The following is a 25,651-nucleotide window of genomic DNA, read 5'->3' as shown; positions in this document are numbered from 1 at the left end:
TTTTATTGATTTTAATACATTTAGCAATAATTATTGGAACACAGAATTGGTTTGGTAAGCTCATTGACCCTTGACCTCCTTACATAGGTTCCAATCCAATCATGAGAAAGGGTATTTAAGGTGGCCATTTGCAAATGTTTCTCCTCTTTGCATCTCTTCTAATGAGTGACAACATGGGAGCCTCTAAACAACTCTCAAATGACCTGAAAACAAAGATTGTTCAACATCATGGTTTAGGGGAAGGATACAAAAAGCTATCTCAGAGATTCCAGCTGTCAGTTTACACTGTGAGAAACATAGTGAGGAAATGGAAGACCACGGGCCCAGTACTAGTTCAGGCCCAAAGTTGCAGGCCAAGAAAAATCTCAGATAAGCTGAAGTGAAGGATGGTGAGAACAGTCATAGTCAACCCACAGACCTGCTCCAAAGACCTACAACATGATCTTGCTGCAGATAGTGTCTCTGTGCATCGTTCAACTATACAGCACACTTTGCACAAGGAGATGCTATATGGAAGAGTAATGCAGAAGAAGCCTTGTCTGCGTACACACCACAGAGTCGCTTGAGGTATGGTAAAGCACATTTGGACAAGCCAGCTTCATTTTGGAATAAGGTGCTGTGGACTGTTGAAACTAAAATTGAGTTATATGGACATAACAAGGGGCGATAAGCATGGCTGAAAAAGAACACAGCATTCTAAGAAAAACACTTGCTACCTTAGGGATGGGTATTGAGAAGCTGTTCCTTTCGGGTATCATTAAGAAATGATTCGATCCACTGACATGAATAGCCTTTTTGCTTAACGATTCCCTTATCGGTCCATCAGAGTGGCCGTTGTTTTGGGGGATGTTTGTCAGGAAAATGATCATTTCTCTACATTGATTACAAACCCTGCAGCGGATCTGTAATTAAATTTTCTGCAGCGCGGCTTTGCTTTGAACCTTGAACCAATCGAAGCAGTGATTCGCAAGTTGAAGCAGTGCTTCGATCTGGTGCTTTGTTGATTCATTGTTTTATTTCGCTTTATCATAATTTTTCCCCACTAAAACCCTAAAGAGCATATGTCTGAGTAATTCATTCATTCATTCATCTTCAACCACTTATCTTTTTTATGTTAAACTGACCTGTTATGGTCTTCTGAAACAGTTGATAGATGTATTTTCTAACTTAAAAACGGCACTGATGCTAACACGTTAGCATGTCTATAGCATTTTCAATGTTAAAGTTAGCATTGCTGTTCACATCTCAGCACGTTTGTGTGCATTTGTTTTAATAATTAATGGCTCAGCGTTCATTGTCGTAAGAGTCAAATTGTAATTTTTTTAAATTTATTTTTATTCATATATTAATGATAATAGCAACAACAACAATAATAGTAATAATAACTCATAATAACTAATAATGCTACAGTACAATTTTAGAGAAAGAGACAAAAAGAACCCGATGAAACAAAACACAACAGAAAAGATAAAACCAACTAACAATTGAATTTAATTGAATTATTTTATTTCGACACACATGGTTGAATAAAAAAGAAATACAATATTTACAAACACAAAACAAAACAACAGTACAGCAAAACAGAAAACAAAATACAATAATCCAAAACTGACCAAAATCAAAACCCATGTGACCGAAAGGGGGTGGGTAGAAGCATAACTTATCAAGACCCACCCCTTATTCCACGAAATCAATAAATACACTCACTACTAATTAGATTCACACACACACGTATGCAAATATATATATATATATATATATACATACACACACACGTATGCAAACACAAATAATGACAATAACAATGATAACAATGTACATAAATAAATAAATATAGTAATAAGTGTTTCCTGTGAACACCTAGTGACTCTTACACCTCCACTTCATCCCTGTTTTATTAAAAGTTTAATGACAATTTGTTTCGATCAAACCATATTTTCAATTTGTTCATTTCTTCAGTGATTTCCTCCAGAACTATCTGCCAAGCTAGAAAACTGCTGCATCCTAGTAAGAACAGAATACCACTGGAATGAACTTGACGCTGCACTCCCTGCAGTTTATTGTCTGGAATAGTCCCAGATTGCATTTCAGAGCTTCTACAATTCAAACATTTTCGTGCAAGTGGTGTTGGGGGGTAGTTTTGGGTTTCAGCTTTTTTTGTTTTTCACCACTTTCGTACCCTGAAAATGTCAATCGCGAGTCACTTTTGTGTGGATTAAAGTTACTAACTGGGACTCCTGTCTTGTTGCAAGAAAGTAATGCGAACTGTCCTCCGTTCTGTTCACACAGCTCCAAAAGCTGCGCGGCTCTCTGCCGAATCAAGTTAGAACGATAGAGTCCAGTTGGAATTAATAAATTCAAAGTGAAATGCAGTTTAAATGAAATGACACCTCTTTCCAAATGTAATACAAGCAAACTGCAATCAATCAAAATGTGTTTTCCTTCCAAAACGAGACGTCTTGCGCTGATGTGCAGCAGCCAACTGAACTTAGCTCAGAGGTACGGAGAGATATTCATGCCAAAATGTCTAAAAGGAAATGCTTTTGACAAAAACTACAGATTTTATTTATGTCCAGAGATCAAGGATCCAGTGACCAATTTAAAATGTTGTTGACATAGAAAACCTGTAAATTCTACTTTTAGTACACAAAAAATTCACAAGAGGTATCAATAAGGGAATCGATAAGAAATCGGATTGATACGCGGAATCGATAATGGCATCGATATTGATACAATCTTATCGATACCCATGTTTATGCTACCTACAGTAAATTTTTGAGTTGGTTCCATTATGCTGTGTGGCCACTGCAGGTACTGGGAATCTTGTTAAAGTTGAGGGTCACATGGATTCCAGTCAGTATCAGCAGATTCTTGAGAACAATGTTCAGGAATCAGTGACAAAGTTGAAGTTGTGCCAGGGCTGGATCTTTCAATAAGACAATGACCCTAAACACTGCTCAAAATCTGCTCAGGCATTCATGCAGAAGAACAACTACAATGTTCTGGAATGGCCATCTCAGTCCCCAGACCTGAATATTATTGAAAATCTGTGGTGTGATTTTAAGGGGGCTGTCCATGCTCAAAAACCAACAAACCTGACTGAACTGGAGATGTTTTATAAAGAGGAATGGTCCAAAATACCTTCAGCCAGAATCCAGACTCTCATTGGAAGCTGAAGGAAGTGTTTAGAGGCTGTTATTTCTGTGAAAGAAGGATCTACTAAATATTGATGTATTTTTTTTCTGTTGGGGTGCCCAAATGTATGCACCTGCCTAATTTTGTTTAAAGAAGTATTGCACACTTTCTGTAAATCCTGTAAGCTTCATTTCACTTCTCAAATGTCAGTGTTTGTCTGCTATATGATATATTTAACTGAAATTGCTGATCCAAACTAGGGCTAAAACGATTAGTCGAGTAACTTGAATAATTCGATTACAAAAAAAATGTTTGAGGCAAATTCTGTGCAATGAAGCTTTGTTTAACGTTGTAGCACATATGCTAGACCTGTATGTGGCGCTGTAACGCCCCCAGAAAAACAAACAGAGGAAGACTAGAGCATGCATAAGCTGTTTAAGCGCTAATCAAATTAGTACAATAGCTACAGCTTTCCAAAGCGACACAGAGTGAAATGAAGCCTTTTAGGAGAAAAACGGTCCACACTGATCATCTGAAATAGCTTACTGCGCATTTAAAGCGAAGCAGTGTGTTTTTTTTTTTGTTGTTTTGTTTTTTTCTTTTTTGTTTTTTTAACACAGTTTCATCCGCTGCCTGTTCTCCGCTCTACATGAGGAGTGGCTATTCAAGCAGCGGCCTGTGTGAGTGGCTCAGCACTGCCCTCACAGCTCCGTCCCCGACCACACTGACAATCTGGAAGAAGTCCACTCTTCCTTCTGTGTTTTGCTCAGACCTGCACTGAGTGTTTTGCTTTTTAATTTCGCTTTTTTGGGCAACACACAATGCTTCACAAATATGGTAACTCAACCTCCAGCTGAAATGCATTGGCTAAATCGCAGAGAAAGCGGGATACAAAAAAACGCAGTAACCCAGTTCACCAACCTTAAAAAAAAAAAAAACTTAAAATGGTTAAATTTTACAAGTTGGGGAACACAGAAAAGATTATGTGAGCGCTGGAAGTCTCCTTTCATCATATCTTTCCTGTATGACAGACAGCGAGCGAGACCAGATTGACCAAGATGCTCAGATCTTTATGAGAACCTGCTCTGAAGCTATCAAGCAGCTACGCAATGAGGCAGAAAGACAGGTGTCTTCAGTTCAGATAAAGGAGCACAGGAGGGCAGTACTGGACCTGATTGAAATGTATCTGAAAGGTGTATGTAAACTGTACTCTGAGCAAAGAGCAATTAGAGTCAAGAGAATGGTAGACAAAAAGAGACTGTCGAGATTTAGTCCAGAACACCAGGGTAGGGTGGAAAAGAACACCTAGGTCTACCCAACGGACGAAAAGTCGACCAAGGAAGATAGGTCTGACAAGAGTGTGTCTGAGGTCATGGACAACACTGTCAGTCTGTGGGAGGAGGGCCATGTGGAGGATGAGCTCTCTCCTGAGGAGATTCAGATGGTTCACAAGATAGCTAATACACATGAACCATACTCGAGACCACTTTTTCAAGTAGAACCAGGGATGGTTTGCTGATGCATGCTCAAGTATGGTATGGATTTCACGCTATTGGACTTTGTGGTCAAGTGATTTTGGATCTATGCCCAGGTTCATGATGTGAAAGTCCATGAAGATATAACCTGGTTTTGTGGCTCAGTCCTCCAGTGAGATCAACTGGATTGTGGTCCAGAATAGGCACTGAAGTTATAGGTCATGTTATGCTTCCTTTCTCCATTGAGCGGGCTCTTGACTTGAAATGTTAAACTGATGTTTTCTTATTAAAAGATGGAACTTTTTTTTTTTTACTTTTTGCCCTCTGTGCCCAGTGAAATAGAAAAGGCAGTACCATATTTTCATGACTATATGTCACACCACAGTATTACTCACATCTGTCCAAAAATGCATCATGAACAGCAAAATAAACATGTGTTGCATCAGTGAGAAAAAAAAAAAGGTTGGCTTTGAGCAGGATGTTGTAGGCTGATCGGGAAGGGCAGATGGGGGTCTCACACACACACACACACACACACACACACACACACACACACACACACACACTGCATTCACTCATACCTTCTGTCGTGCAAGAATAAATTGCATATATGGGTATTAATGTTCATAAATGGTTCTGCCAGTGTGGCATTTACCATTACTATATATGCAGACAGGGGAAGAAAAAAAACAAGTTGGGGAAAACAAAAAACAGAAAGCCACATCCCATCGCCATTTCAGCAAAATGTCAAGACTTTGGCCCGACTTTGACTGAGCTCCTGACAACAGGAAAGATCCAGAACTTGTAAAGATGTTAAAAAATAAATGTTTACCCAGGAAAACAGAAAGGGATATACTAAATTTGACAATCTCCGTGATGAGACAGCGACATTGTGCCATTGCTTAGGGAGAGCCCTGGACTGTTGATGTTGTTAAAAACGCAAAAGTACTTTTTATCCGATTACTCGATTAATTGCCAGAATAATCGATTACTAAAGATGTAGCCCTAATCCAAACAACCAAAGATTCATAAAGGAAAATCATGGAAATCATCAGGGGTGCCCAAACGTTTACATACAACTGTGTGTGTGTGTGTGTGTGTATATATATATATATACACACACACACAGATTAGAAATTGTAATGTACAAAATAATTAACTACCCTCTGTGTAATTTGCCTTACATAGAAAGTCACTGACAGAGATTCTGCCAGGGCGCTTCTTCTTGACCATCAAGCAGGGAGATGTAGAGGAAGTGCGCATTACAGTTTCCCTCCAGTGTTACAAAGGAGAAAATGGGAGAGGCAGATGTAGGAAAAAAAGAGAGAGAGAAAGAGAGAGTGACCCTCCCCCATTATGACCTGGGCTGGAATTTGACACGGGACTCAAATTTTCATCTCTCCTCATTCCCATCTTCCTCTGTTTCTTTTATATCCATTTCCTTCCTCCTGTAGAATTTAATGTTGGAAGCTTCAGAACTTGTCCTTCATTCCGATATCCCCACTAATTGTCTGCACATCTTTTTATTTGTTATCTACAGTGATCTTTCCATTCCTCAACTTATCCTGGCCTGAAGGCAGGAAGTGGTGGCAGCATTGAGGACAATCCTGCCTATGTGTTTCTGCTGTTGTAACTGAAAAATCATTGGTCTGAGTGACTTTAATGCTTTTATAGAAGGTAGGCATGTCAGTCTTCCTCTGTCCTTCCATCCCTAAGATCAGATCATATTCAGAATTTGGAAACTGAATTTAGAGTTTAGAATTCCTGAAAGGATTCTTATGTGGGAGATGATGCATTTTTCAACAGTTTGTTCTTCATTTCTAAGGATATTCCTCTAACTAGATGTATTGGTGCAGTCCTCATTCAAGATTATACACCCCAGGGGTTCAAATCAGTTTGTATAATTTTCAAAGTTGTCTTTACAATAAAGATTGATATTTTATGTTTTTTTCCTCTTCTCTCAGTTAAAAAACTTTTTTTTGTTAAAGGGTGGTGTTTTCACTCATGAAAGCAAAGCAGTGGGAGAAAATGTCACTTACCATGTAACGCTATGAGCATTGGACAAGTTGGACAAGTTCAAAGATGGCTAACCTTGACCTGTTTAAGAATTATTTTAAGAGATTAAAAAGTCACATTCTGGTGCAATGTGTTCCGTTGTTTTGTTTTGAGTGGCAGAGGTGACAGCCAGTCAGAGTAGACCGTCACCGTGATGTCAGACCTGCCATCACGGTAGACTGTCACCGTGATGGCAGGTCTCTCTAAAAATGCTTAATTTGTGTTTATATTAAAGGATTATTAACTGACCAAGAGGTCTGTACGGGGTATCAGACCGAGGTGTCAGTACGGACCGAGCGCAGCGAAGTCTATTTGAAAAACACAGAGGTCTGATATCCCCATACAGGCCGCGCAAACTAGGCTAATAATTTGTTTATGATGTGGCTGTTATACATATAAACATGCAAACGTACAGTATCGCCCGAATATGCTGCTTACGGTGTTGAGCTCATGTGCTTTCTTCACCTCCTGTCGTTAGCTGGTAAGCTGTCAGTCTGTGTGTTTTTTCAGATGTTGTTTATATATTTATGAAGTACGTTCATGTCCGATTTGTTTTTCCAATCACGTTTTTAGCTTCCTGGTTTGTAAAGAAAATGCATGTTGCAGACCGATTGTCGTGGAAACCAGTCTGATGTGGGAAAATATCAGGCTGGAAATCAGCCAATTAGAGCATGTGTAGTGTTGCAGCCATATAATAAAACATGTTTCTCATGTATTCTGTAAAAGCTAGCAATAAATAAACACTTCTAAAACTGAAAATGCTGTTTTTGTAATCTGATAACACCTCAAGTGATTTACAAGACATTTCGTGGATGTCAGCGTGTACGCTAACTTCCACGAACTCAAAGGTACCTTCCGCTCTTGTTAAAAGCTCATAAATGTAAATACTGTTCATGATTGATTGATTAAGGGGCTTTATTCAAAAACTGCAAGCAAGACAATAGTATCTTAATAATTAATGTAAATAATAAGTATGTGTATATATATGTATGTGTGTGTATGTGTATATATATATATATATATATATATATATATATATACACAGTTGTATGTAAAAGTTTGGGCACCCCTGATGATTTCCAAGCTTTTCCTTTATAAATCATTGGTTGTTTAGATCAGCAATTTCAGTTAAATATATCATATAACAGACACACAGTGATATTTGAGAAGTGAAATTAAATTTATAGGATTTACAGAAAGTGTGCAGGTGCATAAATTTGGGCACCCCAACAGAAAAAATACATCAGTATTTAGTACATGCTCCTTTTGCAGAAATAACAGCCTCTAAAGGCTTCCTATAGCTTCCAATGAGAGTCTGGATTCTGTTTGAAGGTTTCTGGACCATTTGTCTTTACAAGACATCTCCATTTCTGTCAGGTTTGTTGGTTTCCGAGCATGGACAGCACGCTTAAAATCGCACCACAGATTTTCATTAATATTCAGGTCTGGGGACTAAGATGGCCATTCCAGAACATTATTTGGTGCAACTTCAACTTTGTCACTGATTCATGAACATTGTTCTTAAGAATCTGCTGTCACCCCAATAGAGCGCTTTGCTCTCAGACTGCAGGCTTACTTGTAGTTCCTAGGGTTTGTAAGAGTAGAATGGGAGGCAGAGCCTTCAGCTTTCAGGCTCCTTTCCTGTGGAACCAGCTCCCAATTCAGATCAGGGAGACAGACACCCTCTCTACTTTTAAGATTAAGCTTAAAACTTTCCTTTTTGCTAAAGCTTATAGTTAGGGCTGGATCAGGTGACCCTGAACCATCCCTTAGTTATGCTGCTATAGACTTAGACTGCTGGGGGGGTTCCCATGATGCACTGAGTGTTTCTTTCTCTTTTTGCTCTGTATGCACCACTCTGCATTTAATCATTAGTGATTGATCTCTGCTCCCCTCCACAGCATGTCTTTTTCCTGGTTCTCTCCCTCAGGCCCAACCAGTCCCAACAGAAGACTGCCCCTCCCTGAGCCTGGTTCTGCTGGAGGTTTCTTCCTGTTAAAAGGGAGTTTTTCCTTCCCACTGTCGCCAAGTGCTTGCTCACAGGGGGTCGTTTTGACCGTTGGGGCTTTTCCGTAATTATTGTATGGCCTTGCTTTACAGTATAAGGCGCCTTGGGGCAACTGTTTGTTGTGATTTGGCGCTATATAAATAAAATTGATTTGATTTGATTGACTGGAATCCATGTGACCCTCAACTTTAACAAGATTCCCAGTACCTGCACTGGCCACACAGCCACACAGCATGATGGAACCACCTCCAAAATTTTACTGTAGGTAGCAAGTGTTTTTCTTGGAATGCTGTTCTTTTTCAGCCATGCATACCGCCCCTTGTTATGTTCAAGTAACTTTCGGCACTTTGCAATAAAATAAAACAAAACAAAATAAACTGATTACTCAACCGAAAGGGTGTAGGTAGAAGCAAAGCTTATATACACCTACCCCTTTTACCTCAGCAACTTTTACCTATCACAGCAAAACCAAAACAAAGTGAGCAGAACAGCAAAACACAGACATCTTAAAATAATCATCATATCCACACCAATAACAGCACACGTCGCATAATCCAAAAAATAGAATACAAAATTAATAATTTAATTGTCCATACTTTAACCAACAGCGATATAGTCCTTCAACCATGAATTGAATTTTCAGAGAATTTAGACAGTTTTCACATATTCAGAAAACATCAGTTCCTTATATTGGCGTTTAAACTGATTGACATTTGGACATCGCTTGAGTTCCTTTGCCAGATTCCATATTTTAGGGCCACAAGTAGAAACACAAAAGCCTTTTGTGGTCGTCCGAGCGCCAGCAATTTAAAAATTTCTTAATTGTTTTATCCATTACACATTGTGTCGTTGTTGTCTTGTCCTCATGCGGAATGAGGCATTCACACACCGGAGCGGAATCGCAATATTCTGACCTACAGCCTTGTAACTCATTAACTATATTTGTAATGCCTGTTGTATGAACCGGCAGTCGTATGTAGATACAAATACTTTAAAAAAAAAAAAAGCTTAACTGACTGGAAGTGACACGTCCTTCCTGCATGCTCATGCAGTGACACAGGTTGTCTGTGCACATATCACAAGGGGCTTCCACTGACAGATGTGCACCTTCCTGCAGATGTTGTTGCCAGGGAAACAGTGACAGGACATGCTTTAATTGCTGAGATGAACAGCTGGTGGGCCTTCCTCTTGTCTCTCTCTCACACTCTGTGTTTTCCTCACTGCTGTTTGTGGTGACAAGTCTGTCAATTAATCAGTTTGAGTATTTCGGGAGAAGGTACCTTCACCATGCTCCTCCACATTAGAAAGAGACCACTGCAGGTACAACTTCCCAACACCATGCAGTGATGCAGATTGTTGTGACAGATTGCCAAGCTACTGGTCTGTTGCTGTTTATTGTTTGTGATTCATATGGGCTCTTTGGCATCGTCATGCTCACAATCTGTTGTTACTGTCTGCTGAGAGACATGGACCAAATACACACAAACCAAGTTAATTCTGAAATTCCTGTTTGAGTTTGAAAAAACCCTGTCTTACTCATGGGTTTAAATTGTTAAGCTTTCCCTAGGCTTATCCACAGCAGGACTATAGCCTGAGTGTTGATCTACCTGACTTCCAGAGAGATGTTCCAGCTGTAAGCATACATCCTGTCTCCATTTACGCAAGAGTGAATAGACCTTGATCTTGATGTAAATGTTGAGCTGTTATCCTGACACAAAATTTTGTCAGACCACTTATCATAATCCTCTAACCTGCCATTCATTTGCATGCTTAGCATGTTAAATAATCCCGTCTTAATGCTAAATTGTTGCTAAATGCACTGTTTTTATTCTTGGCACTATTGTTAGGAAGTAGTGAGCTAAAAAGTTGTAACTGAGTACATGGCTTTTGGAGCATGCAATATTTCAGTGTGGACAGTGATATGTCTTTGGGGCTTCTTGTTTTACTGTATTGTTGTGAGACGTCAATGATAAAGAGTGAACAAAGACAACTGGATGTCTTTGGTACTAGGTCTCCTTGTATTCCGCTGTAATGACTGTGTCAAACTCAAATGAGAAATGGGAAAACTCAAATGAGGAGTATCACTTTTATTGTGAGAGATTGCCAAAACATTTTGGCATGTCCAGCACACAGGTGCATCAGTATTGAGGACCCCACCTGCTGGGGAAGGTCAAGGGGACACCCTGCCTGCATGTTTGTCATCTAGGACCCAGGCTGGTTGTGTGATGTGGTGGATGCAGAGACACATGGCACCAGTACCTGCTCCCAGACCTGACGTGTCCTCTGGAAATGTAGATTATGCTATAGATTTAGTCAGAACTTTCTTTGCATGTTTTAAAACCTCTATTGATATGATTGAAAAATAATAATAAAAACATCTAATTTAATTAGTAACTGATCCTGTATCAAGCTGACTGCAGGTCCCAGACACTCTCTTCACACAGATGTCCAAGTTTAGCTTGGCACACCTCCTGTTGCAGAGACACATGGCACCAGTACATGCTCCCAGACCTGACGTGTCCTCTGGAAATGTAGATTATGCTACAGATTTAGTCAGAACTTTCTTTGCATGTTTTAAAACTTCTATTGATATGATTTAAAAATAATAATAAAAACATCTAATTTAATTAGTAACTGATCCTGTATCAAGCTGACTGCAGGTCCCAGACACTCTCTTCACACAGATGTCCAAGTTTAGCTTGACACACCTCCTGTTCTGCAAACTACACAGTGATAATTGATTTCTTGAGTAATCATGAAAACTCTTTGTAAGGCAGGATATTAAAATAGATAGTTTTAGGTCTGGACTGGTTCCCCCACTGCGTTGAAACAGTTGAAATCTTTCTGTCCACTTCTGTTCATCATCTGTAGTCTTTCTGTTTAGCAGAACTGTCCATTTTATCAGAGAAACGAACCAGTATTAAACAGTGACTTGATGGCAGCTCATTGGGGTTTAAATAATTGGACAGTTAATGGAGTAATTTGAATCTATATTATAACAGCCAAGTGGCCTCTCTGTATGCATGCATGTGTTTGGCTTCGATTGCAGAGAAACTGGGAAGAGCTGACATTTGGCGTTTGGTATGCTTATGTAATTTGGGTCAAGGATGAATGCTGTGAAAATGGAAAGTTGATGGGACTAATATTTTTGCAGAAATTAGCGGTATTGGCTAACAACAGTGAACAGTGGACACTGTGCTGTAATGTACCATGGGAGTTCTGAGTTTTGGGGTTTTAAATGTTATTGTGGTTCATATTAGTTTAATAGTGTTGTTACTGTTATTGATTTTGTTATCAGAGGATAGTTATGGCGCAGCGTTTAACGAAAAACATGAAACACAGCATACACTCTTCTCTTCGTGTCGTGCACCTGGGAAGCGGCACACCCACACTTTATTAGTTTCACGTGTGTCATATTAGTTTCACGTGTGTCATATTAGAGAAGTCACATGACAGGAAGCCGTGTGATTGGCTGCACAACAAGCCAACAGAAAACTGGGATACAATGATAAATGGGAGCACCAAAATACAAACGTCAACACCCCTACTTGTTCACATTTGAGTGAGTCTCTTTTCATGGATTTGACATAAACAGTTCATACACCAAACATAAACATTTCATATTTCATCAACTTCAGCTTCGTTGCTGGTTTGGTCAGTATATCTGCAACCATATTGTTAGTTGGACAATATTTCAGGCTAATTCTGCCTTCATTTAACACAGATCTCACAAAATGATATTTAATATGTACATGTTTACACCTTTGCCTGTACACAGGATTTTTTTTTTTCATTGCATAGACCCATTTACCCCCCACTACAACTTTGCCTGCAGGTAGGTCAGTGAGGGTAAAGATCATATTCTCTTTTAATGAATGCATTTCCTCATCCATTGCTGTAATCCATTCTTTTGCATTCACTTCTTTATAAGTTTGGGGTACATTACACATCAGTCTGTAACAATAGTCAATGTTAGTTAAATCATCATCAATGCCCCAAACATAGTCATCTAGATAATCTGGTCTTTTTCTCTCTCTGACAGGATATCGTGCCTGTTCAGGTTCATCTTTTTGTGTGTGGCTAATACATGCCACTGGGTCATTTCTTGTGGGCATTTCATGGTCAGAATTACCAGGAGTGCTTTCTGAATTTACATCTGGCACATTGTTTGATCTGGGATTAGTTCTAACTCCAAAATCATCATCATCATCATCATCCAGAGTCACATTTGTCTCAGTTTTCATTTGAGATACAAATTCCACTAGTCTGTGTTTCTGTATTTTCTTGCTGCTAAGATAGTATACCATATAGGCTGGACTGTTCTTATCATATCCAACAAAATACCTTTCTCACACCATGAGTCCAATTTTCCTTTATCATATTTGTAAGTGTAACACACACATCCAAACTTCTGCATTCTTGACATGTTTGGCTGTCTGCCTGTTAGCATGAAGTAGGGTGTCTGCTTTGTGCGGTTGTTGAAACACCTATTTCGCACTACAGCATTTGTCTGGACCGCGTAGGTCCATAACATCTTTGGTAGTCCACTTTCTATTAACATGCACCTGGCCATGTCAAATAAGGTCCTAAAATTTCGTTCAGCAGTACCATTCTGGTGTGGAGAGTATGGAGCAGAGGTTTCTTGTCTGATACAATTTTTACTTAGTAATGCTTGGTACTCTTTTCCTGTAAACTCTGTACCATTGTCTGACCGGATACATTTAATTTTCCCATATGGAGTTATGTCAGCAGTGAACTTTTCAGTAGCTTGTGCTGTGTCACTTTTGTTTTTCAAGAAATACATAAAGACAGCACTAGAATAATCGTCTGTAAAAGATAATGCATATTTATGACCATCTCTGGACATTGGATCTATAGGTCCTGCTAAGTCTGTATGGACCATTACCAGAGGAGCTTTCGCCCTTGCATCTGGCCCTCTGTGCCTAGTTTGAACAAACTTCCCCTGAATGCGGACTTCACATGGTGGCATAGGTTCATGTCTTCTCTTCATTTTCATGCCTCTCTTCATTTTCATGCCTCAAACCACATTTTCCAATTTCAGTATATCTCCATAATTGCAGTGGCCTAAAATCTCGTGCCAACTCTGCAAGTCATAGCATTTTTTACACCTGTCACCACACTCATTATCTGTTGTGTGTAAGTAATATAGTTTATCATGTACGTGTATGGGGAATCTCGTACCATCTCTGTGTAGAAGAACATTCTTCCCCTCTCTGAAGATCACAGTGGCTCCTTGAGGTAGCTGCTTTCACAGAGAAAATGTCCTACGGATATGTGGGGATGAACAGTGCATTCTTCAGCACTGTCTGAAGACGTCGCCCTCTGCTGTCGACCAAACACACCTCTGCATCCCCTCGTTGTTTAGCGACCCCGGTGCACCTGGAGCCATCTGCCAATTTCACGCAATGCTTCCCGGCCTGGCAACTGTCGTCAAATCTCCGGAACTTCCCGATGTCCGTGATGATGTGCGACGTTGCACCATCGTCCACCATCAGGCCTCTCCGTTTGACATTGTCCTTCCGCATCTCAGTGTCGCTCACTCGAAAAAGCGTATTCCTTGTCATCACCCATCTCCTCGCTGTGCGTGGTACTCTTACAGTGACTGCACCACTGTTTTCTCTAACGTGTTTTAGCTATGTGACCTCTCGTCCCACACTTGTAACACACCATGTCAGTACTCGCCCCAGACTCATTTGTACTTCTAGGTGCGTATTTTGTACCGCATCGCACTTTTGCTTTCATTACATTGTCCTCAGATACACTCGAGCGCATATTTTCAATGTCCTTATAACTTCTAAGTTTGGTTTTGAACTCTGCAAAAGTCAGAGGGTTTAAACGTCTCTGGTAGCCCTTTTAGAACCATTGCTATCAATAGTCCATCACTCAGAACCTCACCTGCACCTCTTAAAGTGGTTGTTGCAGTCTCAGCTCTTATGACATATTCAGTGACTGACTCACTTGATGACTTTTGCAGTGAAGTCAGCTCAGTATACAAGCTGATTATTCTGGGCTTTCCTTTTCCGGCGTAATATTTACGCAGTATCTTCAGCGCTGCTCGTCTGTCGTCCGCTGCCTCTCGCATAATGAGCGACAAACTCTTATCATCCAGGAACTGTATGAGCTCCGCATAGGCTTCTGCATTTTTCGTCTCGTCCTCATCCGCCTCATCGTCGGTGGGCTCCGATAAAATAGTGTTTTTCAAGCCTTGCAAACAAAGGTGGCCCAAAAACTTTGTCTCCCATAATTCATAATTTTTCTCGTCTCCATCAAAAAGAAGTCGTGACCAGCAGCTGCTTGTCACTGCTTCCTTCTCTCTTCTGCTCATGTTAGCAGGCCTACTTACTCAAGCTCGGGTGCACGCAGTGATCGTTGTGACATTCACCTGTCCACTTTTCCATCAAAACTGTGTCATGATCTGGGCCCATAACCTGTTAGCAGAGGATAGTTATGGCGCAGCGTTTAACGAAAAACATGAAACACAGCGTACACTCTTCTCTTCGTGTCGTGCACCTGGGAAGTGGCACACCCACACTTTATTAGTTTCACGTGTGTCAAATTAGAGAAGTCACATGACAGGAAGCCGTGTGATTGGCTGCACAACAAGCCAACAGAAAACTGGGATACAGTGATAAATGGGAGCACCAAAATACAAACGTCAAAAATACAAAATACAAAAATACAGATTTATTGCATTTTTGTAGTTCAATTGTTGTAGACAGTTTAGTTAAGTGTCATGTTGCCGTTACCATCAGTAAGAAGGATAGTGCATTTGATGTCTTCTGTCACTGTCTCTGTTTGTGGGTGTGCATGCATGCAATTTTGATCATGGACAAACTGGGGAGACATTTGCCTTTTGGTATGCTTGTGTTTTGGATCAAAGATGAACGCTGCCAAAATTGAATGTTGATAGGACTAATATTTTTGGAGAAACTACGGATATTAGCAAAAACACTGAACAATGGATGTTGATAACTACATTCTGGACTCACATACCAATCCAGCAGGGGGCGGTAGGCTACGTGCATGATTTTTATTTAGTAAGTACGATGTAAGTACATTATAACAAAAGAATCCCAAGTCTGTGGAGCAGTGTGAGCGGATCCAGTGAGTTGGGGATGGCGGAAGGATCACCTGAGCTGGAGGAGAATGTGATCCTTCCGCCATCCTCAACAAACTGGATCTTCCCTTCATATTGCTCCCCAGACGAGGGGTGTTCTGTTTTTTTATACCTCAACTGTTACTGTATTTTTACAAAAATGATATGTTAAACAAGATTGGGAATCCTTTTTGTGTCAACAAAGATGGCCGAAGGACAGTTGTTTGGCACAACGTGGATTCACTACAATGGATCCAGGGTTAGTGGATCCACTCCTAAACCCATGGATCCACATCCGGTTGAGGTATAAAATATAATTGTAAATACATTAAAATACATGGGTCACACAAGAATGTGAAAACACTTATTTCCATTGTGGTCCATTTAAAAAATCAAATGACAAAATAGGAGTAAAAATAAAGTAATAATAATGTGTATATAATAAGAACCTAAACAATTTATAAATGCATTAAGACATTAAATTAACATAAAAATTACATAATTAACAGGAAATAAAAGGGTTGAGTTCTTCATCTAAAAACTGTTGGACTGCCAACACCTCAAACCTGGTCAAAAAGTCTCAACAGAGACTGTTCTTCCTCAGGAAGCTGAGGAAGGCAGAATTACCCCAGGGACTGATGCTCAACTTTTATTGGAGTACCATCGAGAGCATCCTCACGAACTGCATCACGGTGTGGTTCATGAGCTGTACATCTGCTGAGAGGAGGGCCCTGCATAGGGTGGTGAAGGCAGCCCAGCGCAATATTGGGATGGAGCTTCCTCACCTTGACACGCTCTATGCTAGCAGACTGAGGAAGAAGACTAGAGACATTCCAATGGACACAACACACCCCGGGAACTCCTTGTTTGAACTGCTACCATCTGGGAAGCAGTTCAGAACAATAAAGACCAGCACAAATCATCTGAGAATCAGCTTTTACCGTAGAGCTGTGGAGTCCATCACACCCCATCCCCCTGCTCAGACATGAAACACACACAGCTTACAAACTGTGGGTGGAACTATATGGACTAAGATTTAAGCTATACATTATCCTCACCTTGAATTTTGCACAGTGAACTGCTGCTTTAGGTATTTACACCAAGCATTGGGCATACCTTTTTTATCTGCATATTATATTTTATGTAATTTATATTTTAATATTTTCACATTTTTATATATATTTTTATATATTTAAGGAGGAGTTAAGGGAAATTTCATTATATATTTTATAATGACAAAGTGATTCTGATTCTGTTAAGGTCTAAGTTTCTATAAACATTCTGGACTCACACACCATTCCAACTCATTGGTATTATAAATAATCTTGGTAAGCTTTGTGCTTCAAGCAGTCATTTTATTTACTCTTTCTCCACTAAAGTACTCTGTTGGTTGTGAAAGGAAATTGTGTTAACCTGATACAGATTTCAGAAAGAGGGAAATGGGGAGTTATAAAATGACAGAAACGAGGAAAGAGGACATACATAAAATGTAAGAAAGTTGTAAAGCGAGGATGGATGAGCAATGATTGTTATTTTTCCTTTAGTGCAGACATGGCATCAGTTCTCACAGTTGAATGTTTGTGTGTGATATAATTAAGAAACTCCCTCTCTGATCTAAGAGGCTTGATTGGGAACAGATGAAGCATTTCCATTTTCTCTGAGAAGAGAGATGGTGGGGGGGGTGGATGGATGAGGCCTGAAGGAAGCAAGACGAGGAAGAAAAGTGAGATGTAGAGGATTGAAAATCAATGCTGGCCTGAGAAAGAGCGGAGAAAAAGGCAGAATGAGTGAAAGTGGCACAGGAAGTACTCCAGAGGGAAGGCGAGAGGAGCTAAAATAGAATGAACAAGGTAGAGAATGAATGATAGAGTTAGAAAGAGAGAGACAGAGACAACAAGCACACAGGCAGCAGCTGTACGTACTGTCCAGCAGACTATTTGTTTATTTTATGGCTCAGAGCAAATTACTTTGGTGATGTGGAGTCATGGTTCACAAAGTTTTCCAACTCTGTCACTCTGCAGTTTTTGTACTTTGTGAACATTCAGATCAGTTAACGGCAGCAGGATACTGACTGTGTGTGAGCAGAGCTGTAATTGAGGAGCTGTCCTTCTAACTCCTTATGAATAAATTATGATGTCCTCTCTCTGCTCCTCCTCATCTATGCTTAATGCTCCATATCTTTCTCTTCATCATTTCTCTAACTCACTCTACCCCATATGATGTACAGTTAGGCTTTATGCATGAAGTGTGTGTGTGTGTGTATATATATATATATATACATACACGAGGTCTGTCAATAAACTAACGGTCCTTTTTATTTTTTTCGAAAACTATATGGATTTCATTCATATGTTTTTACGTCAGACATGCTTGAACCCTCGTGCGCATGCATGAGTTTTTCCATGCCTGTCGGTTACGTCATTCGCTTGTGAGCAGTTTGGACATGCCTATCTCGGCTTTCAATGCTTACCAGTCCAGTAAGTATCAGAGAAATTGTGGAAAGTTGGACATGTCCAAACTTGTCCTCTGACATGTCGAAACGGAGGTGTTCCTTTGTCTCGCTTCCAAAGCGAATCTGTCTTTACGCGCGAAGCCTCTGCGCGGCTTTCCATGACAAAATCTCTTGTTAAAAGTGAAATCTGCCGGAAAATGGCTGATGTCCAGCTCTTGTGATAACCAGAGAAAGAGCACACGACGGTCTCGTATCCACAGAGCCATCCGTTTAGAAATGGTCCGATGGCTTGTGCCGCGTTGTCGCTGCTCGGAGCGCGGCGCGCCGACGGTCCTGAAAGGGGTCTTTAAAGCTGTAGTAGCAGTCCTTATTCTCTGTGAAGCCCGTAAAATTTTCACCGAAAGCCAGATAAATTTTTCGAATGGTTTCCAGGTGCCAGTTTCTAACAGCTTCTGAAAAAATTCTGATGGGAAAAAAAGTCCTTTTCATTCCGCCATTTCCAGATAATGAAAATGCGACGAGGGGGCAGGACCACTCCTTCCCAAGGCGTGCTCACAAGCGAATGACGAAAAACTCACGCATGCGCACGAGGGTTCAAGCATGTCTGACGTAAATACATATGAATGAAATCCATATAGTTTTTGAAAAAAATAAAAAGGACCGTTACTTTATTGACAGACCTTGTGTGTGTGTGTATATATATATATATATATATATATATATGTGTATGTGTATATATATATGTATGTGTATATATATATGGCATGTGTGCCTGTGCCAAGGGTCAAGGTTTTAGGCATCCTAGAATTAGAAACTGGTAGCTACAGTTATTAAATTGAAAAAAATAATTATGTTTTTCACTGAGCTGTAGCGGAGCAATATAGTGATAATACAGTAATACAGCTGATTATGTGTAAACATGTTAACAGCATTACTAGTATAATTTTCCTTTTGAATTCGGCTGAAATGGGTGATCATTGTTTTCTCATTTAGTCTTGCCCTTGAATCCCTAAATCTGCACGTCTTTACAGATGTGCCAGTCAAACTGTGAGCATAAGTATGTTTAGTATCTGATGATACAATGTGACTATCTGTAGATGGCGCTGTGCTCTCTTTTCTGTGTTCAGTCATGATGGCTGTTGCAACTCATAAAATTTGACAAATGTCATGTAATGATAAAAAGGAAATTATAATAACTTCGGCTTTAACAAACAGCATGTATGAAATGAATAAAACTTTATGAAATTAATAAGAACGGCACCCGAACTTCTGGCAAGCCCCATCTCACCCCATCTCACTTTGCAATTTATTTAAATAAAAATCCAGGAATTATCATCTTATCTCCATCTTTCTTTTGCAGCATACAAAAGGCATTCTTATTTAATTTAAATAAAAATTGTTCATTATTTTGAGTAAACCTGAAAACAAACCAAGAGATGAAATCCATTCCCTCTCTGACAGAAAGCTTAATCATGGAATAGAAATAAATCTTGAAAAATGTATGGAAGTCCCAAAAAATTGTATAGTAATTGCATAAATGATTAAAATGGAGCTAATTAATAGGTACTGTTTCATCATTCTCCTTGTAATTGAGAATTTAAAAATGCACTTCTTTAAAGTTTATCCAAGTCCATGGACACTTGTTTTGTGTGTATAGAAAGACTTTGTTATTGTTTAATCTTTAGAGCTAAAATTATTTCAGATATTTATTACTTTAAATCAGCAGAAATATAAGAAGCTTTTTTGTGATGAATCTTTTAATTAATTTCTAAACCTAAAATTCCAAACTCTCACCTTCTTCATTGTGATAATTTGATGTCTTATTTCATTCTATATTCTGTATGTTTTATGTGACACCCCCCCCCCCCCCCAAAAAAAAAACAAAAAAAAAAAAAAACAAAAAACTGTAAATTGTGGTTGGTCTTATAAACTGAGCCATTTGAAGACGTCTACTTTGGTTCTGGCAAATGTTGGATATTTTTTGCTATTTTGTGATGCTTTGAGATTAAAGCTGATTCATGGAAACAATGGAAGCCTCATTAGATGTTGTGTACAGAGATTTTCAAAATTCTGACAATATTATAAGATTTCTGCTGTTATAGCACGTTGTAACAGTCCAAGCTGAGTGTGTGATCTTGGACGTCTTACTGTTAGCGCTGTACCTTTGTTCATCTGTCTGTCATTTGATGCTCAGGCATGACTACTGCAATGGAGAGAGACTTTCATCTGGTGAATCTCAAGCTGTGTGTGTGGGGGGGGGATCAGTCATGTTAATTTGATTGCGTAACAGATTTAGGCAGCGCAGATTGTCTGGAATGGAATCCTGCACACTCAGTCCATGAGGGTTGCTGTCATGGAGAGGCTTTATACACAGACACACTCAGGCACTTATTTCAGAAAACTTTGTTCTCGCCATCTGCTCCCTTTTCAGCCAAAATTGGTCAAACATTCAAAAAATCCATTTTCTCATTTCAGCTAAAACATTACAAAGTGCCTTTTGAAACAGCTGTAAATTAAATTAAGTAAATTAGAAAATGAGCCCAGAAATACTGTGGTAAAGAAATATGGGTTGCACCTTTTTCTGGTTTGATTTGCTTCAAGGTGTTTTTGCAATTTTACTTGGTAAGGCTCCAGTTAATTCAATATTCTGAGCTCTGATAAACGCTGTGAGACTTCCTGAAAGACTTTTTTTTGTTTCAAGTGGATAACTCTATTTTGCTGATGTACAGAAAATATTTGGAAGACTTGCACCTCTTCATTAATCTGCATTTTTGTTACAGTTTTCAACAATACTGTTTCCAACAACTGTTTTGCTCTGCAGTTCAGGGTCAGTTTTGAATGTTCACTTGGACTATGAGAAGCTTGTATCTATCCAGTTACAATCAGTTACTGCTCAGTTTAGCTATATCCACCCAGCTGATTGTTCCTATATCATCAGAGAGTATGTCCTGGAACTGGAGTTGTTTCTCAAAATGTTTCAGGACCCAGTTCGTTGGTGTGAAACAAAACATTCAGTGATCATCATGTTTATGGCGCATGTACATACACATTTACGGTCTTAGTTTTGTAGATTATATAAGGGATAAGGAAACAATGGAGAAATTATCAAAAGCCAAAGGATGTACAGCAAGTTAGGATGTTAAAGATGCATTTGGTAATGTGCTGATTAACAAAGCTAGTGTGTTGAGAGGGTAAAGGGAGTATTTTGAGGAACTGATGAATGAAGAAACATAACATACATAATTAATGTCTAAGCTCAGGCATTACTGGGTCTGTTTGGGGTTCTAGCTTTAAAATAAATCTAGAGTTGAGGAAGCCATAACTCTGAAAATGATTATGGCTCTTTGGGTTAGTATGTGTTTGACAGCTGTTTGAGTTTTGACCAACAGAATAACTCTGTTACCAAGCAAGTCTTTTTATAACTATGTCTTCTGTAAAGTCCTTTCTCAGTAGACGTGATCTTGAGACAGCCATTCATACTTTCATCAGCTCCAGACTTGATTACTATAATGCACTTTACGCTGGTGTTAACCAGTCTTCTCTTGTACGCTTCCATCTTGTGCAAAATGCTGCTGTTCGTCTTTTATTGAACACTTCTAGAAGTGAGCATATTACGCCTGTATTTCACTCACTCCACTGACTTCCAGTTAGTTTTTAGAATGATTTTAAGATTTTCACGTTTATTTTTAACGCTATTAATGGCAGTGTACCTTCAGTTTCAATTAATTTCATTTTATATAGCACCAAATCACAACAAAGCTGCCTCAAGGAATTTCAGACAAGGAAGGTTTAACCTTACCTAAACCTTACCTACCTAACCTTAAGGGAAAAACTCTATCTAATGATACTGAGGAAGGAACCTCAAGCAGACCAGACTCAGGGGGGTGGCCCACTGCTTAGGCCATTCTAACAGTTACAAGGTTTTTACAAAGTTTTACAAACCAGAAGAAACAGAAAACAAGAAATCAAAACATCTGCTGCATCACCTTCAGGAATGGCATCTCGCAGTCAGTCCAGAATCCCATTGTCCACAGATGCCAATCTCGTACAGTGCCTTCCCCAACTCAGACAGAGAGAAAAGACCAGAATCAGTCAGCCGGAAAACCACAACTAAGGTATAATTCATCAGCAGTAAATTGACAGGAAAGCAGAGAGAATACTAATGTGATTGACGGCTGCTAGACCTAAGCTTCCCTAACAGACCCACAGTTTTGATAAAGTTGAGGTCTGTTCCGTTACTAATAAAATTGATTTAAAAGGATAGGAAGCATTGTTCCGTACTATGCCAGTATGCTAGCCATACGAGAGGGAGAATAAATGTGTCTTAACTTTGGACTTGAATGTCTCTACACAATCTGACCATTTTATCTCCATAGGAAGCTCATTCCACAAAACAGGTGCACAATAAGAGAAGGCTCTGTGGCCCACAGACTACTTACTCACTGTACGGACACAAAGTAGTCCTGCGCACTGAGAATGCAGAGCAAAATAACGTGGTTGATTTTTATTCTTCTGACATTGGCTATACATTGTATCCTGGGCAGAGCGGAGAGTCGGATGTTCAAATGAATTATATTTTAGACAGCCAACAGCTAGTAAGCTAAACCCAGATTTATAAATTACAGCAACACTCCCACCTTGCTTCATATCAAGACGAACATGACTAATTGTGTACACTGGTGGGCAGGCTTCATTTAAGGGGAGGACAGCAGTACGTTTAAAGTGCAGGTGACACAATATTTAATGTTTTTTTTAGTATTTAAGACTAAAATTAAACAACAGTTTGGAATTTATCCTTTCCTGTCTGTGCAGTTACTGAAGAGATAAATATTCAGATTTTGAACTCTGCGCCTCTAAAAACCAGGAATTTCCAGGCGAGTCCCAACATCGGAGGAGGAGGAGGAAGTGGCATCCCTGTCAGAAACATTATCTTAATGGTCCCATTAATTTATGGATTACTTTATGGATTTTTACAGGCTACTGACAGCCCCATTTCCACCAAGTGGTTTGGGTCAGAGCTGCAAGGTGTTTTCGGTGTCAGAACAATTAATTCATTTGATTGGCAGGTGGAACACTAATATTGACGAGCATGCACGCACAGTGTCTCCAGCATCTCCACTCGAAATGGAGGCAAAACTGAGTTTTATTTTTATTTATTACTTTATTTTATTTCACTGTTTTGTGGATCATAAGATACTTTCGTCACATGCAGACTGAGACGTTAAGAGCAGATGAGACTGCCTGCATCGCTCTGCCCAGGGATGAGGCTAGAACCCCGGCTACTCTGTGCTGGTTGGCCCGCTGTTGCAGTTCGATCGATATCCCACAAAGTCTTCAGACCTCCCTCAGCACGGCATCACTCCGAAAAGTAGCTGGAAAAAAGCTTCTCTCAGCAAGGTGATGGGAGAATCGTTGTACTGCTGTTTTATAAAGCTTTTTGGTGTTTTAGCGGACACAAATCCAACATGGCAATCGCTCAGCTTTCTCTGGAAAAAATCAGAGTGAAATTCTCCGCCCCCTCGTCGCATCTGACGTGATGTCACGACATGTTGGTAGGCGTTGGGTTAACGCCCCTGGTGTGAAAGGCCCATAAGAGAGCCACTCTTTCTGTCAACATTGCGCAGGATTAATGTAGAGTGTAATGTAATTTGTGCACCAAAAAAGCCAAGAGTGTAGCCAAGCTAGCGCAAGCTAACCGCTAACGAAAATGCTGACTACTCCTAAGATTCCCACAGGAGTAAAATAATGTGCTAAAATTTTGCACTTAAAAACTAACAGAAGTGTTAGACAGGTAACAGAAATAAAAGAAACAATTACAACCTTGTGTTAGCTAATTAGAAGAGTGTAATTGAAGCCAGACACCAAGGAGGCAGTCCGTCCGGGAGGCAGGAAGGAGGCAGTCTTTTAACTCTCCGTACTTACAGTAGGACATTACGGGTGTCTGGCCAGCTTTACTTACAACCCTAATGCCAATGAAGTTGGGACGTTGTGTAAAATGTAAATAAAAACAGAATACAATGATTTGTAAATCCTCTTCAACCTATATTCATTTGAAGACACCACAAAGACAAGATATTTAATGTTCAAACTGGTAAACTTTGTTGTTTTTGTGCAAATATTTGCTCATTTTGAAATGGATGCCTGCAACATGTTTCAAAAAAGTTGGGATGGGGTAACAAAATACTGGGAAAGTTAATGAATGCTCAAAGAACACCTGTTTGGAACATTCCACAGGTGAACAGGTTAATTGGAAACAGGTGAGTGTCATGATTGGGTATAAAAGGAGCGTCCCCAAAAGGCTCAGCCATTCACAAGCAAAGATGGGGTGAGGATCACCACTTTGTGAACAACTGCGTGAAAAAAAATAGTCCAACAGTTTAAGTTTCTCAACATTCAGTTGCAAGGAATTTAGGGATTCCATCATCTACAGTCCATAATATAATGAGAAGATTTAGAGAATCTGGAGAACTTTCTACATGTAAGCGGCAAGGCCGAAAACCAACATTGAATGCCCATGAACGTCGATCCCTCAGGCTGCATTGCATTAAAGACCGACATCATTGTGTAAAGGAACTTACCACATGATTTCAGGAACACTTCAGAAAACCTTTGTTGGTTAATATAGTTTGTCACTACATCTACAAGTGCAAGTTAAAACTCTACCATGCAAAGCAAAAGCCATACATCAACAACATCCAGAAAGGCCGCCACCTTCTCTGGGCCCGAGCTCATTTCAAATGGACAGATGCAAAGTGGAAAAGTGTGCTGTGTGATGGCACCATCAATGCTGAAAGGTACATCCAGGTTTTGGAGCAACACATGCTGCCATCCAAGCAATGTCTTTTTCAGGGACGTCCCTGCTTATTTCAGCAAGACAATGCTAAGCCACATTCTGCACGTGTTACAACAGTGTAGCTTTGTAGTAAAAGAGTGCGGGTACTAGACTGACCTGCCTGCAGTCCAGACCTGTTGCCCGTTGAAAATGTGTGGTGCATTATGAAGTGCAAAATACGACAACGTAGACCCCGGACTGTTGAACAACTGAAGTTGTACATCAAGCAGGAATGGGAAAGAATTCCACCTACAAAGCTTCAAAAATTAGTGTCGTCAGTTCCCAAACGCTCATTGAGTGTTGTTAGAAGGAAAGGTGATGTAACACCGCGGTAAAGATACCACTGTCCCAGCTTTTTTGAAACGTTTGCAGGCATCCATTTCAAAATGAGCAAATATTTGCACAAAAACAATAAAGTTTATCAGTTTGAACATTAAATATCTTGTCTTTGTGGTGTATTCAATTGAATATAGGTTGAAGAGGATTTGCAGATCATTGTATTCTGTTTTAATTTACATTTTACACAACATCCCAACTTCATTGGAATTGGGGTTGTTGATGTTACGAAGTCAAGATA

General features: G+C 39.7%; 1 protein-coding gene across 3 annotated transcripts in view; it reads left to right on the top strand.

The window, feature by feature from the left end:
• Positions 1 to 25,651, top strand: part of LOC117508307 (ribosomal protein S6 kinase alpha-3) — a 166,082-nt gene that overhangs the window by 74,420 nt on the left and 66,011 nt on the right. For 2 of the 3 annotated variants that reach the window (XM_034168045.1, XM_034168025.1), the window contains exon 3: positions 10,256 to 10,268. The exons of the other annotated variant lie outside the window; for it this stretch is intronic. In XM_034168045.1, coding sequence (XP_034023936.1) covers positions 10,256 to 10,268 — 13 coding nt within the window. The remainder of the gene's footprint in view (positions 1 to 10,255; positions 10,269 to 25,651) is intronic. 3 annotated transcript variants of the gene reach the window in all.

Source organism: Thalassophryne amazonica, chromosome 1 (genome assembly GCF_902500255.1).
Source record: "Thalassophryne amazonica chromosome 1, fThaAma1.1, whole genome shotgun sequence".
NCBI lineage: Eukaryota > Metazoa > Chordata > Actinopteri > Batrachoidiformes > Batrachoididae > Thalassophryne > Thalassophryne amazonica.
The sequence above is the reverse complement of the archived record's forward strand: the minus strand, read 5'-3'. Positions and strand labels throughout refer to the sequence as shown.